The sequence below is a fragment of the Larimichthys crocea genome, chromosome XI (assembly GCF_000972845.2).
Source record: "Larimichthys crocea isolate SSNF chromosome XI, L_crocea_2.0, whole genome shotgun sequence".
Lineage (NCBI taxonomy): Eukaryota > Metazoa > Chordata > Actinopteri > Sciaenidae > Larimichthys > Larimichthys crocea.
The window spans coordinates 9,251,611-9,265,837 of NC_040021.1; the positions used below are offsets into that span (position 1 = coordinate 9,251,611).

The following is a 14,227-nucleotide window of genomic DNA, read 5'->3' on the forward strand; positions in this document are numbered from 1 at the left end:
AGGTCCACATGTATAACACGCCCTGCACCCCAGATAAACACACCCAAAGCACTCGATAAATGCTCTCACACCTCTACTTCCTCTTTCTCTTTTCTCTCAGTCTCTACCACCACCACCCCCCCCCCACCACCTTGTCTTCCTGTTCCGGATTTGTTTTTATTTCTTTCCTCTCTTTTTCTCTTTCCTCTTGTTCTCTTTTTTTTAGTGTGTGTTTAAAAAAAAAATAATACTTGCTTTTCCATCATGATATCAGTAAGTGGATGTCATGGGAAACGTAACTTTTTCAGGAGGAAACGAAAGCCTGAAATAGCGATCTGGGTAGTGGACTGGACACACACACACACACACACACACACACACACACACACACTCATTATTTACCTTTTAACTGTCAAGCTGAAGCAGTCCCTGCTCTTGTCACTCACTTTTCTCACCCTCCTTTTGAGTGTGTGTGTGTGTGTGTGTGTGAGTGTGTGAGTGAGGTCACATGTATCAACACGGCCCTGCACCCCAGATAAACACACCCAAAGCACTCGATAAATGCTCTCACACCTCTACTTCCTCTTTCTCTTTTCTCTCAGTCTCTACCACCACCACCCACCCACCACCACCTTGTCTTCCTGTTCCGGATTTGTTTTTATTTCTTTCCTCCTCTTTTTCTCTTTTCCTCTTGTTCTCTTTTTTTTAGTGTGTGTTTAAAAAAAAAATAATACTTGCTTTCCATCATGAATATCAGTAAGTGGATGTCATGGAGAAAACGTAACTTTTTCAGGAGGAAACGAAAGCCTGAAAATAGCGATCTGGGTAAGTGGATGGGCACATATGTCATTGTGTACATCTGTGGAGGATTTCAGCGAAGTATTACAGGAAACGTGGCTGTCTATCTACTTAACTTAGAGTGATCAGCCACCTTATCTGTTTTATGAGTTGAAACTCCTGTTGAATCAAACTGAATGTCCCAGATTTTCATCTCTAGCTGTTAAATCCAGATATAACATCCTGTGACCTTTTCTTTTAAGAACCAATTATATTGGTGTGTGTGTGTGTGTGTGTTCACCTCTCAGTAATAGTTTTGTATGACATAAATGGCTTTTTAAAAATCAAAGCGTTGCACTTAATGACCTCAGTTTTTGTTCAGTTGCAGACCTTTTTCATATGATTGGACTGTTCACCTTGGCTACAGTTCACACACACAGATACCGATTCTTGTGGCAAGGCTGCAAATCTTTCCCCATTGCTGAGTTAATTTCTCTTACTTTGACACAGTGCAATAACTGCACTGTGTCAAAGTAAGAGAGATTATGACCCGGTGTGTGTTCTGTGACAGCTACAGCGTATATGAGGATAAATGCGATTTGGATCTGACGATGGTGGCTGTGTGTTGAGAGTTCCAAGAAGTGCAGATTAGAAAGTGAATGCCTCTGCCCTGCCCTGTGCTGTGTCTGTATTTGTGTGGTGATCCCTGGCTGATATGCTCTTCTTTGTCTCTTCTTCCCATCTTATCACAGCCTTTGCATTCTGTCCTCTTGCACACAGGGATGGTACTGAACCGTTTTTTTCTGTGTTATCTGTGTTTATCCCCCCATCCTATGATGCATTATGACTCCCCACACCCTGGCCTGCCCCGTCCTGTTCTGCTCTGCCCCCAATCCGTTTCCCTTTCATTGACGGCATCCCTCTTTCCCTCCCCTCTCTCTTTCTCTCTGCTGCGGCATTCTTCTGATCTTTTCCTCCTTTGCTGGTCAAGGAGCGGCAGAGGCAGAGGAGAGAGGAGGACAGGTCTTGCAGGCTGACACGCTTGGACTATCCCATCCTGTTTTTTTTTTTTTCTTTACTTTCGCCTTTCCTTCTTTTATTGAGCATTGTGGAGGCTTACGATACAAGATGGCAGAGTTTGGGCTCAAACTCAGAGGTAGGAACTTTTGACAGGTGTGTGACACACGGCTTGGTGACAGATAGGTGTTCCACAGGTGGTGCAGTTAGGTGTGGTAGACTCAGACTTCACATGCAGTTGACTTTTGCTGTGTATTTACAGTACTCTCCTGCAGTCTGATCAATGTGTATGCATACATGTAAGCATGGTGTATAGTTTTTTAGGTGGATTATCATTTCATATTTACTATTTACTGTATATATTTCCTCCTCTACGCTGATGAGCACACTTAAGATGGTACAGTTTTTACTGCAGTTGATATTCTGTTTATTTTTAAAGGGTACACATGAGTTTTGGATATTAATAATTAGTGTTTTGGCTTTAATTAATAATCTTAGAATCTCAAATATTTAAATCTTGGGTCCAGTGGTCTTTGAAGGCAATGCATACAAAAATCAATAAAATTAGTGGCATCAGTGTCTCACTTAGTTAATTTAAACACACATGACACTAAATAATTATTTAATTGGATTGTGATAAATTGCCCTGATGGAGTTGAAGTCTCTCTTTGTTTATTCCCCTTTCTTATTATATCTCTGACTTATCTAACTGCTCATCGTTCATCACTCTGCTCTGACTTCACCGAATTCCAGAGTCCCTCACCTTACTATTATTGTTCACCCGTAATTACATAAATGTATGTATGGAGTTTTTTTTTTGTTTTTTTTTCATGCTGCTAAGTGGGGATATGGGGTAATCATTGTGGACGTTCAAATTGTTTTGCTTACAAATTCCCAAATCTTGGCGAGGGAAGAGTGTCAACAAGGCTGTGCTGCCTGGGACAAGCTTAGACAAGTGACCACTGAAGGGAGGAGGGAGGAATGCAGGGGAAATGACAGGAATTCTATGCATTCCTCTCATCCGATGGAGTCAAAATAAAATGTATCTCTTAATCAAATTGCAAACAGGGTTTTTTTTTTTACCTGCCTCTTTGTGTGCAGAAAAGGAGAAAATTTGTCAGAGTACTTGTGAGTTAAGTGATAAACAATGGTTGACTTAAAAGACTAACAGTGTGATTGTTGTAGGACTGTGTGTGTGTGTGTCGTGTAAGGATTAGTGCCCTCCAACAGGATGCGGGTGGTGCTGTGCTGAAAGACAAGACAGCCTACAGCTGAGCCTCCTTGCTTTCCATCAAGGTGAAGTTCACCCTGGGAAACTTTTTTTTATGAGCGTGGCCTCTGCTTGAGAGCTGTTTCGTTGCCAAGACACAAGCTTTACTTACATTTTTCATCAGCAATGTCCCAAGTAAAGTGTGCACTTTGCATCCAATTTCATGGAAAAAAAAACAAAACAACTTTTGGTACAGTGACATTGAACACCGACAACTTTCAAACACACACTCCAGCTGGTTTTCTGCCAGCAAAACTTTCAGTTCCTTCAGCTCATACTGATGCTTAATATATAGCTCCTCACTTAGCGGTCGTTAATTCAGTGGCCACACGTGCATTTTAAAGCTTCATCAGAACAATGACAAGCCATGTCAAAATCTATGTTTCAGCTGTTACTTGGCAAAAGGTAACTGCTGCTCACTGGTGCGGTTAAACTTTGTAAATATCTCTATTTGTCTAAGCTCTGAGCCCTCGTGTTTACTGTGTGATGCTGCCGTGGAAACCCTGCTGGTTTGTTTGATTTTCACCTCAGTGCCTCCCACCATTTGCCCCTTCTCCTGGCTGTGTGGTCACAGGCTCTCTCCACCTGTGAGAGTGAGGGATACACTAATAGGCTGGGGTTGTATATTTTATGCGTTTGCTCTGTGTTTCCAGCTGGCTGCTTTGGAGAACATGTGTGTTTCTGTTTTTTTTTTTTTTTCTAGCCCGGTTATGTCATGTCGAGGGTTTGATTGTGGTTAATTTTTCTCAGCCTTCTCAGCGCTGTCAGATCTCGCTTATGTAATGCTGGTCAACACCGGGTCAAGAAAATTGAAACAGCCTGGCAATTTGATAGATCACGGCAATATCTCAGAATAAAAAGCTTGTATCTGAATGCTGTATTTGCTTTTTTTTTGGCTTTCAGAATGTATTGCCTTGGCTGCTTTTTGCATTCAATACATCTCTTTGACTGAAGTTTAACAGAAAGCTCTGCAAACAGGCTGTGAACATAAGAAAGATAATTTAGTTTTCATGCCGCGGTGTGAGTGTGTGCATACGTGCATGTCAACAATGTATCGAGAGCATGTGTGTGCTCAGTCAGGCGTGAAATGACAGCAGTGGGATTACTCTTCCTGATGTAAACGCTACTTCCTGTTTGGCTGTTGAGGAAGAGAAACGCTTGTTTCTCAGCACATTTACTGTACATCACTCTGGATCGTTTATGCAAAGCGTGTATCCGTGCCCGTATCCCTGTGTGAATGAATGTGTGAGTGTATGACTTAGTTACGTGAAATATGATGACTGACTATTTGACAGGCAGGGGTTGAGTATTTGTTCTGCAAACAAATGTGCCTCTTGCTTCACTGTACCAGTGCAGGTGACTCACAGGATATCTTTCTATCATATGACCGAGTGACCCATAAAGACGGTTTCCAGTACATTCTTAGTCTGTTGCCAGTCGTCTTGAATGGGATCAGACAACATTTCTATATCCATGGATTCTCTGTAGAAAGAGCGTGCTTATCTGATTTCCTCAGTAACTATTATGATGACTAGGATGCACATTTTTTAAAATTTAGATTATAACTTAAACACTGAGGAATTGTATTCTGTGAATTCACTGAACTGCACATAGCACAATACACTCTTTATAGCAAAGAGTGATTAGAGGGACTAGAGGGTAGAGTTGCAGGAAACAGTTTGTATATTTCTCTTTTTCTTGTGCGTAGCTGACACAAGAAGTTGATGAGCGTGTTTTTTCATATATTCATAAAAAAATCTCAGCTAGTGTAGTTGTAAAATTAATATGGACTGGTATTTCATGGTCCCAGCGTGACCAATTAGAACCTTTCCCTACAGGCATTGAACACTGAATTCATTTATTTTGTGTTATGCTGGGACCTGTAACTTCATCATCAGATTGAACACTCAGGTGAGGATTAACATGAAGTGCCTCAGGTCAAGTCTGAAGTCGGTGAACTGAAGCACGCATACATACCTCTTGCATAATTTTAAGACCACAGCTGATTTGGCAGTTTATTTACCAAGTGTAAGTGTGTGTTTTTCTTTCCCATCGTATAAGTGCTGGCTGAGGTACTGCAGTGTGTGGCCAGATGTAAATAGGAATACGCAAACTGACAGAAGTGGACATGGTGTATTAATGTTGTATATACAGACTCCCTGAGGTAAAGGTATTTTTTCTCTCCTGCTCACACACACACATACACACACAAACACACTTGCTGCTTTGATCCGTCCAGCGTAAGACATTCCTGTGCTGTGGTGAGTAGAAGCAGCAGACAGATTGAGGAGGAGCAGCAGGTATGAATCGAGTGTATTGTCCTGTCAAGGTGGTATGGTGGAGAGCCTAGGAGACCTGAGTCCACAGGGACTCTCTCCTCAGTGTACCTCAGAGGCCCTACACAGGGTGCTGATAAGACTGTAAGGACACTTAGGGCTTTTTATAAAAGGAAATATTCATTCAAAGCATACCTGTGCTATACCTGTCCTTCTCTTTGTGCTCAATAGTTGTTCCAAATGTTCTTGCCAGCATTTTTCTCTCCCTCTGGCTGTCTCTCTGTGTCTGCTTGGCCATCTTCCACCTGTAAGTTATCCCCTGTGATTGATTGCTGTCAGTTGTCGGGCCTAGCCTTTGTCGACCCTGCTGCCTTTTTACTTTTCAATAAGACCGCTTCTTTGTCTTGTTTAACCTTTTCTCTGTCATCTTCTCCATTCGTCACCTCCTTTTGATGTCTCCTCTTTGTCTCCTTCACCTCTCAAGAAAAAACCCTTTAGGTACTTTTGTTGATGCTGGAGATTTATGTGGAAATATGGGTCGACATACTCTCAGGAGGGCTTTTTTTTTTTTTACAGTGTTACAGTTAAAAACACTTTAAAGACAATAGCACAGCGAAGAGGACACCTCGTCTTTAGTCTCCACCCTTCCAGTTGCCCTAGCCCCAGTTGTCTTCTCCTCTGGTCTTCGTGACATTTCCTGAGCATAATGGTGTACAAATATGTTCAACCTATTCATACCTATTCATCCAGAAACTCGCCACACATGTATACATATTTATGCATACTGCTACACTGGATAATAAAAATACTTGACAGCAATGTATGCACTGGAAACAACATGTATGACAACTAAAACGTCTTCAGTTTCCATCAATAAATTAATGTTGCCCCAAAGTAAGAAACTTCAAGATAAAATATCCCAATTCTTTTAACTGAAGGAAGACATTTTTGTCTGAACAATTGTATGAAAAGGTCTTTAAAACCTGTTTTACACATGACGTCCTCTATACTTGGAGCCTGAATTTGGATGAAGAAAAAAGTCCCAAAAATCCTCCCTGTTCCACCACCATTTATCTCATCCTCTCACCTCTTCACCTCGCTCACCCCCACCTCTGGCCTCCCCTTGCAGTACATTCTTGTTTTTATGCCCCTTCTCACCCTGCCAGCACAGTGCACACACACACACGCACGCACACAAAAAATACACTCCATACACCCCAAACAAAGATGCAGACTACTGCTGGGGCTGGTGATCATAACCTTTGGCCCTTTGTTCAGTTCATGGTGTTTTACACAGGGGTTGGTTGAATGACGGTGGCACATACACACATACACTTTTACCACTCCGAGATTACAGTCTTAGACTTCAGTCACGGTGCTTAGAAGCAGACGTGAATATATTTCTTTTTTTGACCTATTCCCTCAGGTGTACTCTTCTGAGACAGCTTGACGACTTAATGTACTGGTTATTTAGGAGGCTGAAGTACAGCAAGGGCACTAAACCAAACTTGCAGAACATGGCAGGATCCTCACATCACTTAACAGAAGTATTGACTCGTCTGAGGTATAGGATCTTTGATACAATGGCAGATAACACGCATTGCCTCAGGTGTACAATTCTCTATAATCCTATTGTTGATGCTGTATGGTATTTAGGTTATTATGTGTCTGCAATGATTTTATGTTCCGGTCTGGAGTTTAATGATCACTCTGCATTCTGTGATTGTTGATTTACATGACCATGTGTGCAAGATAAATGATTTCCAAGGCCTCTAAAGGCAGTCTTGTTTTATTGTTAGACTGGAAATGATAATTTATTCCACAATTCATCTTTTGATATTGTTTTCAGTAAGTTATTAAGTTCGGTTCATGTGTATCACATCTGGCCAATACCTGATCGGCTTAATATGATCTCAGATGGGATCAGTGCATTCCTCTTCCCATTTTTTGTGTAAAAAAAAAAAAAAAAAAAAAAAAAAATCATGTTCTACGGCTTTTTATGAGCTTCTCTGATCCATTACAGGAGCCAGACACATCAAAGCAGCTGACCCTCTGCCTGACACACAATGAGGCCTTTTTAGAGAGCCATGTTGGGGAGAATAAAAAAGGGGCACGTAGGGAATACTCCTACAGTTGTACTCCTCTTGCCCATATTTTGTTCCTGTCATTTTCCCTAACAGCATCAACCACAGTGCTTTTAAACAGCTACGTCTCCAGCTACACTCACCATTTACCAGCACGTCAGTTTGAAAATGATGTTGGCCAGTTAGTTTCTGAGAAAAACCAAGGGAACATACAGCCGTCATCATACGAATTGACCGTACCCACTGCCGATGTCCAATGTTTTGATAATGATTTGACCTGCCTGCCTTTGCAACAACCCCTCTTCTTTCTGTTCTACAGATGAGCATGACGCAGTACAGAAGAAAACGTTCACCAAATGGATAAATGCACAGTTCTCCAAGGTAATGTAAAACATTGTAGGCCGGCACAAAGCAATTCTAAACCTTTAAAAAAATGCCTGATGTTGAAATGAAAGAACGACTGAAGCGGTGGAACAAAATGAAGGTTTCAGTCCTGTGACGCTAAGTCTATTTCTGATGAAAAGCTGTCTCTAGAAATCTTTGTGTTTGAAACGTCTTGTGACAGGCCAGAACCAGAGGAGCTTTGCTCCTAGCTGGGGAGCAGAATAAACTGCTGAAATGTATCCCCATCACTGTAGGGATGTAATGGCACTCACACTGCAGATGACAAGAAACTGTCATATCTCATCTTAAAGTGAAAAAATGAAGATGAAACGTTCAGACCAATGAACTAAGCAGATGATTTAGTTTTAATGCATGCTTCAAATCAAATCAATTTTATTTGTATAGCCCAAAGTCACAAAGTACATTTGCCTCGGAGGGCTTTACAGTCTGTACAGGGAGTGACACCCTCTGTCCTTAGACCCTCGGTTTGAGTGAGGAAACTTGCCCACAAAAAACTCTTTAACAGGGAAGAAAAAGGTGGAAGAAAGGCCATTACTCTACCTTGAAACGATTCTGTCTGTGTGCTAATGGCTTAATGTGTGTGGTCCTGTTTTTTATATTCCTTTGACTCATAAACACACCACCACCACTCACAGAAATGTGTTGAATATGTTTAGTTAATTTTGCTAACTGGAATTTGTTTAAATATTTGCTCTCCTCAGACAGGCTCATGTAATCTCTGAAGCTCCTAACTGCTCTTACTCTTGATCTTCTCTTGTTGAATGGTTACATAAATGTGCAAATTGTGTGCTTTCTCTGAGCTTGTTTTTCGATTGGCTTGTTTGTTGATTACATCTGGAGTATTGTCTATGGGCTGCAGCTCTCATCCTTGATGTAGACTAAACCTTCCAGTTCTGCTGTTTTGTCTAATCAGACGGGGAAAGAGCCCATCAAGGATATGTTCTCTGACCTGAGGGATGGGAGGAAGCTGCTGGACCTGCTGGAGGGTCTCACTGGCACTGTCCTGGTGAGTTTACGTATGCGTGTATTAAAGTTGTTACCATAACCAACAAATTATTAAGAAATGAATCACTTGACCTTAAAAGTTCTTCTTTATCTTCACCACTATTGGTATAAAATCTTTATCAGCACGCTCCCGCCAAAGTTTGACTTTATTTGGAACATGAGCTGTGGCACGAAAAAAAAAGCTGTTTGTTTTGTGACTCCATGCATGCATTGGAATAACAGCAGTGTTGTATTTTTATAGACAAGACAGCAACATCCACATACACATGCATGCCCTCATGTAAACCTAAACGTGAAATCTAATGTAAACACAACCACACAGCGAGGCCCAGCTAATAGATATTGCAGCCTGCGTCAGAAAGAACATTATATCTGCCTTTTCATCTTTTTTTTGGTATTACCTTTTATCAGTGTCACCTCACTATCACCCCTTAGCAGCATATCTATTTTCCAGCACCTTCAGCCGTACTCGGTGCCAACTATATCTATGTCATACAAACACACACTCACACTCTCTCTCTCTCTCTTTCTCTCCTTCTCTCCCTCTCTGATACCAGAATACTAATTCTATAATCAGGTGCTAATGAGTGGTTGAGGTATGTAAGGACTTTAAAAGGATTTGCAGTTGCCAGCTATTCATCCTGCCATTCTTTCCATAAGTTGGCCTGTGGACACTGCTGATAGGGTAATGGCTGTGATGAATGTATGGCGAGAAACAGTCTGCTGAGTGATGGCATAACTTTTCTTGGCCGGGCAGTGCCTCACATTGTACATTGTAGAAGCTATTCTCACTGTCATTAGTGTGAATTCTTGTAGATCTGTTGAAACTCCACTAATCTGAGATGCTTTCATGAACTGTCAAAGTGAGTCCGAGCTCAAACTGTTGATTTACATCATGTGTACAGTCCTGCAACTTTATGATTGGCTAGTGAACAGTGAACATGCTGATTCGTGCTGTGTTTCCTGTTTCTCAGACCAAAGAGAGAGGCTCCACCAGAGTGCACGCTCTCAACAACGTCAACAAAGTACTACAAGTTCTGCATCAAAATAATGTGAGTAGCTGGTGTTCTCTGCTCTTGTTCATGCGGTTGTCCCTTCAGTTGCTATTTGGTGTATGGTATAATACTGTTAGCCAAATTACTATTGGCTTATCACCTGGTTCTGTTAATGCAAAGCTGTGTACTACATTGTAGTACAACCAGAAATAAGGAACTAAAATACAGTGATGATACAAACAGCTGTTCTGTTAAAGTAAAACCTCTTTGGCTATGACACTTTTGACATTGTCTTACAGAGATGTGTATGTATTTAGTCAAGGTGACACTGGCTTGATTGAAAGCAGTAACACTTCCTGTATCTAAGACTGCATGTTCCCATGTGGACTGTTCTGAATCTGAATGTTATTTTGTCTACATTGTGTTCTTTGTTTTTCCCCTGTGTGCCTGCCTCCATTGCTCCTTCAGCCCCTCCACCTCTCTGTCTACAATTGTTGGTCTTAAATGCCTTGACCTTAGCAGTGGGGGATAATGGACAGGGCATGCTGATGAACATGCATTGCCCATTAGGAAGTAGCAGAGGCTGGAGTTTGCATGTAACCCCTGCTGGTTTCACTCCAGCAAGAGCCAGAGACTGTTGGCTGACAGTGAAGGCCAGAGTTCCCGTGGGCCTTTAAAGTCTGTTGACTTGAGACAATGAAATAAGGCCATGAGAAGTTTAAAAATAACGAGATATCATAAATACTTGATGTTTTCTAATAAAAGTATAGAAACTACATTCGTCATTTAAATGTATTTGCCTTTGATGTCATGTTCTAGCCATGGAAAAACATGACTTGCACATTTAACATGAGTCTAAAGCGGTATCTGAAGAGCAGAGGAGCAAGAGAAAGCATCCTGACTAGAAACAACTTGGCACGTGATGTGGACAGCCCAGACAGAAAGGCTCTGCAGCCGATAATTGAAACCACCCAAAACATCATTGGCACACACCCATATCAGTGTAACAGTGATATCGGTGATGTGCCTGTGCAAAGGTTGTGAGACTCCTCAAATTCATCCTCTGCACTCAGTCATAAAACACAGTATTTTGTTTTTGCGTGTAGCATAAAAAAAACACATGAATAAGAGTCATGAAGCTTTACCACTGTAATGTGCATGATAATCGTACTCTCTATAATAATACTGACCTAGACCCCTTTGCATTAAGATAATTTTTGCATTATCATGTATTTCCTCTCTATTGACCAAAGGTTAAACATGTGCAAGCATGTGTTGCTACATGCTTCTTGTTGAGTCAAAGGCTTTTTTTCTGTTCTCGTTTTGGGAAAATTTGAGGTCACTGTGCACTATATGCTAGTTCAGAAGCTACGGAAGGGAGCACACAGATGCATAAGTATGCTTTACTTTATACTGTATGTGTATGTGACCTGTGTGTGTGTGTGAGAGACAGCGATGCAGAAAGAAAGAGAGTGTGAGAAGTGGCAGGATGGAGCTAATTGAGAATAGAGATGGGTCAGAGTTTGACCAGACACTTGTCCTCATGTTCCACTCTGTGCCTTGATCCACTTCAAAATATTTATATGTAATCAGTCTTCACACGGCCTCACCTTATATGATAAATGTCACAGCCGCCCCCGGATATTATGATTACAGCTAAAGAAAGCTTTCATGTTGTGTGCAATTAGGTTGGCTTTTCGATCAGTCTGCTCAAACAGGAATTATTTCTCTCTTAATACACAACTGTATTATGAATTATTTATTTCTAACAAACCTCTGTGTGGTTATCTGTCAGGTTGATCTTGTAAACATAGGAGGGACAGATATTGTGGATGGGAACCACAAGCTAACCTTGGGCCTCATCTGGAGTATTATCCTTCATTGGCAGGTGAGAACACACACACACACACACACACACACACGCACACACACACACATATGCAGAGTGTATGTGTCGTTCCTTTCTTTCCACATCCTGCACACGGCCACACACAAACACAAAGACTCATTAATGTTTGCTCTGACTGTGAACTCCCAATTCACTGATGTTCCAGAGGGATCAAAAATACAGATGATGGAAAATCAATATTGGTGTGCACACATGCATTCATGCATGTAAACATGCTTGTCATCCACTGCTTTGTGCAAGCCCGACCTGCTGAAATTAGAAGCAAAAACTCTTTATTATTAGTTCTATTATTATTAGTTTACACTACTGTCTCTCCTGCATGCACCATGAATAGGCGTGTGCTGTTGTGTATGGTAGACACGTTGTTATCACAGCAGAACTGTTAATATTTAATGTAATCAAGTAGTGGTGTTTAATTGTGATCATATTATTTCCTACACGTCTTTGCCAGCCACAGTGGTCATGAAGAAAAGGGCAAGTTTAATATATAAACAAAGAAAATATCTGATTTTTAACTAGTTGTACATGTGCTCTGCACAGAGAATGTTTGGATCTTTCTGAGTAGCCTGGTGTTGAATAATAAAGAAGCTTACATTATGTTCATTAACAACAATGTTAATCCTCCTAAAGAAATGGAATTAATGTGTTTTTCCATGTTCATGTAGGTTAAAGACATCATGAAAGACATCATGTCTAACCTGCAGCAGACCAACAGTGAGAAGATCTTACTGAGTTGGGTACGCCAGTGCACCCGCTCATACCCAGGGGTCAACGTGCTGAACTTCACCACCAGCTGGGCTGACGGCCTGGCTCTCAACAGCATCCTACACCACTTCAGGTGAGGAGGGATCACACATGCTGAGACTGTGTCTTTTGTGTTTCTGCACATTTCTTTTGAATGGTATTGAGTTGTTTCATGAGAGTTTTTTTCTTTTCAGACTACATTTTCCATACTTGAAAGCCCTCTCATGTGGCATGTCGTGATATTTGTTACTGTGACTCAAATGTTCTGCTTTAAAGTATTGCATATTTGACATATGCCCTTTGACTCTGAATGTAAATCATAGGTAGCACAGGCCAAGACCTTCAAATGCCGTTAAAAACAAAACAAGGCTTTTTAGAAATGGCAGATGTGTAGGAACCATTCTTTGTGTGTGTGTGTGTGTGTGTGTGTGTGTCTAAGTGGCAGGAGGTCGGATTGTTAGGTCAGCGCCTGCCGGGTGTGTGTACACTGCTTCACTTGCTCTGTGTACGCCTGCCATGTCACTGTTTGCACACGCTTGGTGTGGGTGTGTGTGTACGCTGAAAAAAGCGAGTAAAAAAAGAGGAGTCATGGGTGTTTTTTTTTTTTTTCCTTTCTGTAACCCCTTGTTCTTACTAGTGACACACACACACACAGGCCAGTGAGCTGTGAGAAAGGCCAGTGTTGGTTTAGAGCAGGGCCAGGGTTTAGGTGGATCACTGAACACACACATTCCACACCCAACTGGCCTCAGCACAAGTCTCCCCTGAACCACTCAGGGAAGAGTCATTTGTTTAGTTTTTTTCATTACAGAGGGAATATGTAAAAAAAAAAAAATGTTGTATCATATGTGTTTGTTAAAAAACAATTAGATAAATGCTGCTCAATAGAGGTAAAGCTCTAATCAGTGTTTCAGATTCACCTTCACTCCAACAGCACAAGCGCTTTCAGTATATGCGTATACATGCGAAGGTATCTGTGGATTCTGAACGATGAGACTGTAACCTTAAAAAAACTTGAATGTATCTCTTGAATGTTGCTGATCTCGTTGCCACCATTCTGTGTGTCTTCAGGCCGAATGCGTTCAGCTGGGATGAGGTGGTCAGACTGAGCCCTGTGGAGAGACTGGACCATGCATTCACCGTAGCCAAAGACCAGCTGGCTATCGAGAGGCTACTGGATCCTGAAGGTACCGACGCCCTGAGCCGCTTTAAACCTTGTCTCACACTGTACACATAACTGTAGAAAGTGTTTATAAAAAAAAAATGGTGGCAAAAGAAAACACACCTATCAACTTCCTTTTATAGCAGTCCCAAAAAATAAAAGTTGGATTTGGATAGATGTACATTTTACTGTCCAAAATTCCCACAGATTAAAAGCATAGTCCGTGCTCACAAAGCCTACCTTCATGTCCAGCCAGTAGTTGGATAAACTCACAGTGGAGCAAATACCTGAGTGTTGTCTTTGGCTGAAGATTTGTTAGAAGCCGTGTTTGCTCAGAGTGTTTTTCCAGTTGATGTAGCACCTGTAGCTACTCTGTGTGCCTTTCTATATTCAGACACTTCTTGTTATGTTGTGACCAAAGGGCAGTCACACCTGACCTGTGTTAATGCCAGCTTTAATCAGCGCAACTTGCCTCAACCTGCCCTTTTTCTCTCCCCTCTCACCCTCCTTCCTATCTAATCTCGTCCTCTGTCACCCTTAACTGCAATCTCACTCCATCTCCCATGCTGCTTTTCCCCCTCATGCAATTTTTTACCTCCCCCCT

The 14,227-nt window shown here is 41.5% G+C and overlaps 1 protein-coding gene across 13 annotated transcripts in view; it reads left to right on the forward strand.

The window, feature by feature from the left end:
• The window catches only part of utrn (utrophin), a 166,503-nt gene that overhangs the window by 14,895 nt on the left and 137,381 nt on the right, over positions 1-14,227 (forward strand). For 6 of the 13 annotated variants that reach the window (XM_027284140.1, XM_027284137.1, XM_027284144.1 and 3 more), the window contains exons 1-7: positions 676-804; positions 7,723-7,784; positions 8,722-8,814; positions 9,788-9,865; positions 11,604-11,696; positions 12,383-12,555; positions 13,533-13,648. In XM_027284140.1, the coding sequence (XP_027139941.1) occupies positions 726-804; positions 7,723-7,784; positions 8,722-8,814; positions 9,788-9,865; positions 11,604-11,696; positions 12,383-12,555; positions 13,533-13,648 (694 nt within the window). In that variant the 5' untranslated portion in view covers positions 676-725. Of the gene's footprint in view, positions 1-674; positions 805-1,869; positions 1,913-7,722; positions 7,785-8,721; positions 8,815-9,787; positions 9,866-11,603; positions 11,697-12,382; positions 12,556-13,532; positions 13,649-14,227 lie in introns of those variants that run through there. The other 7 variants (XM_027284138.1, XM_019259060.2, XM_027284139.1 and 4 more) reach the window with 4 other exon arrangements.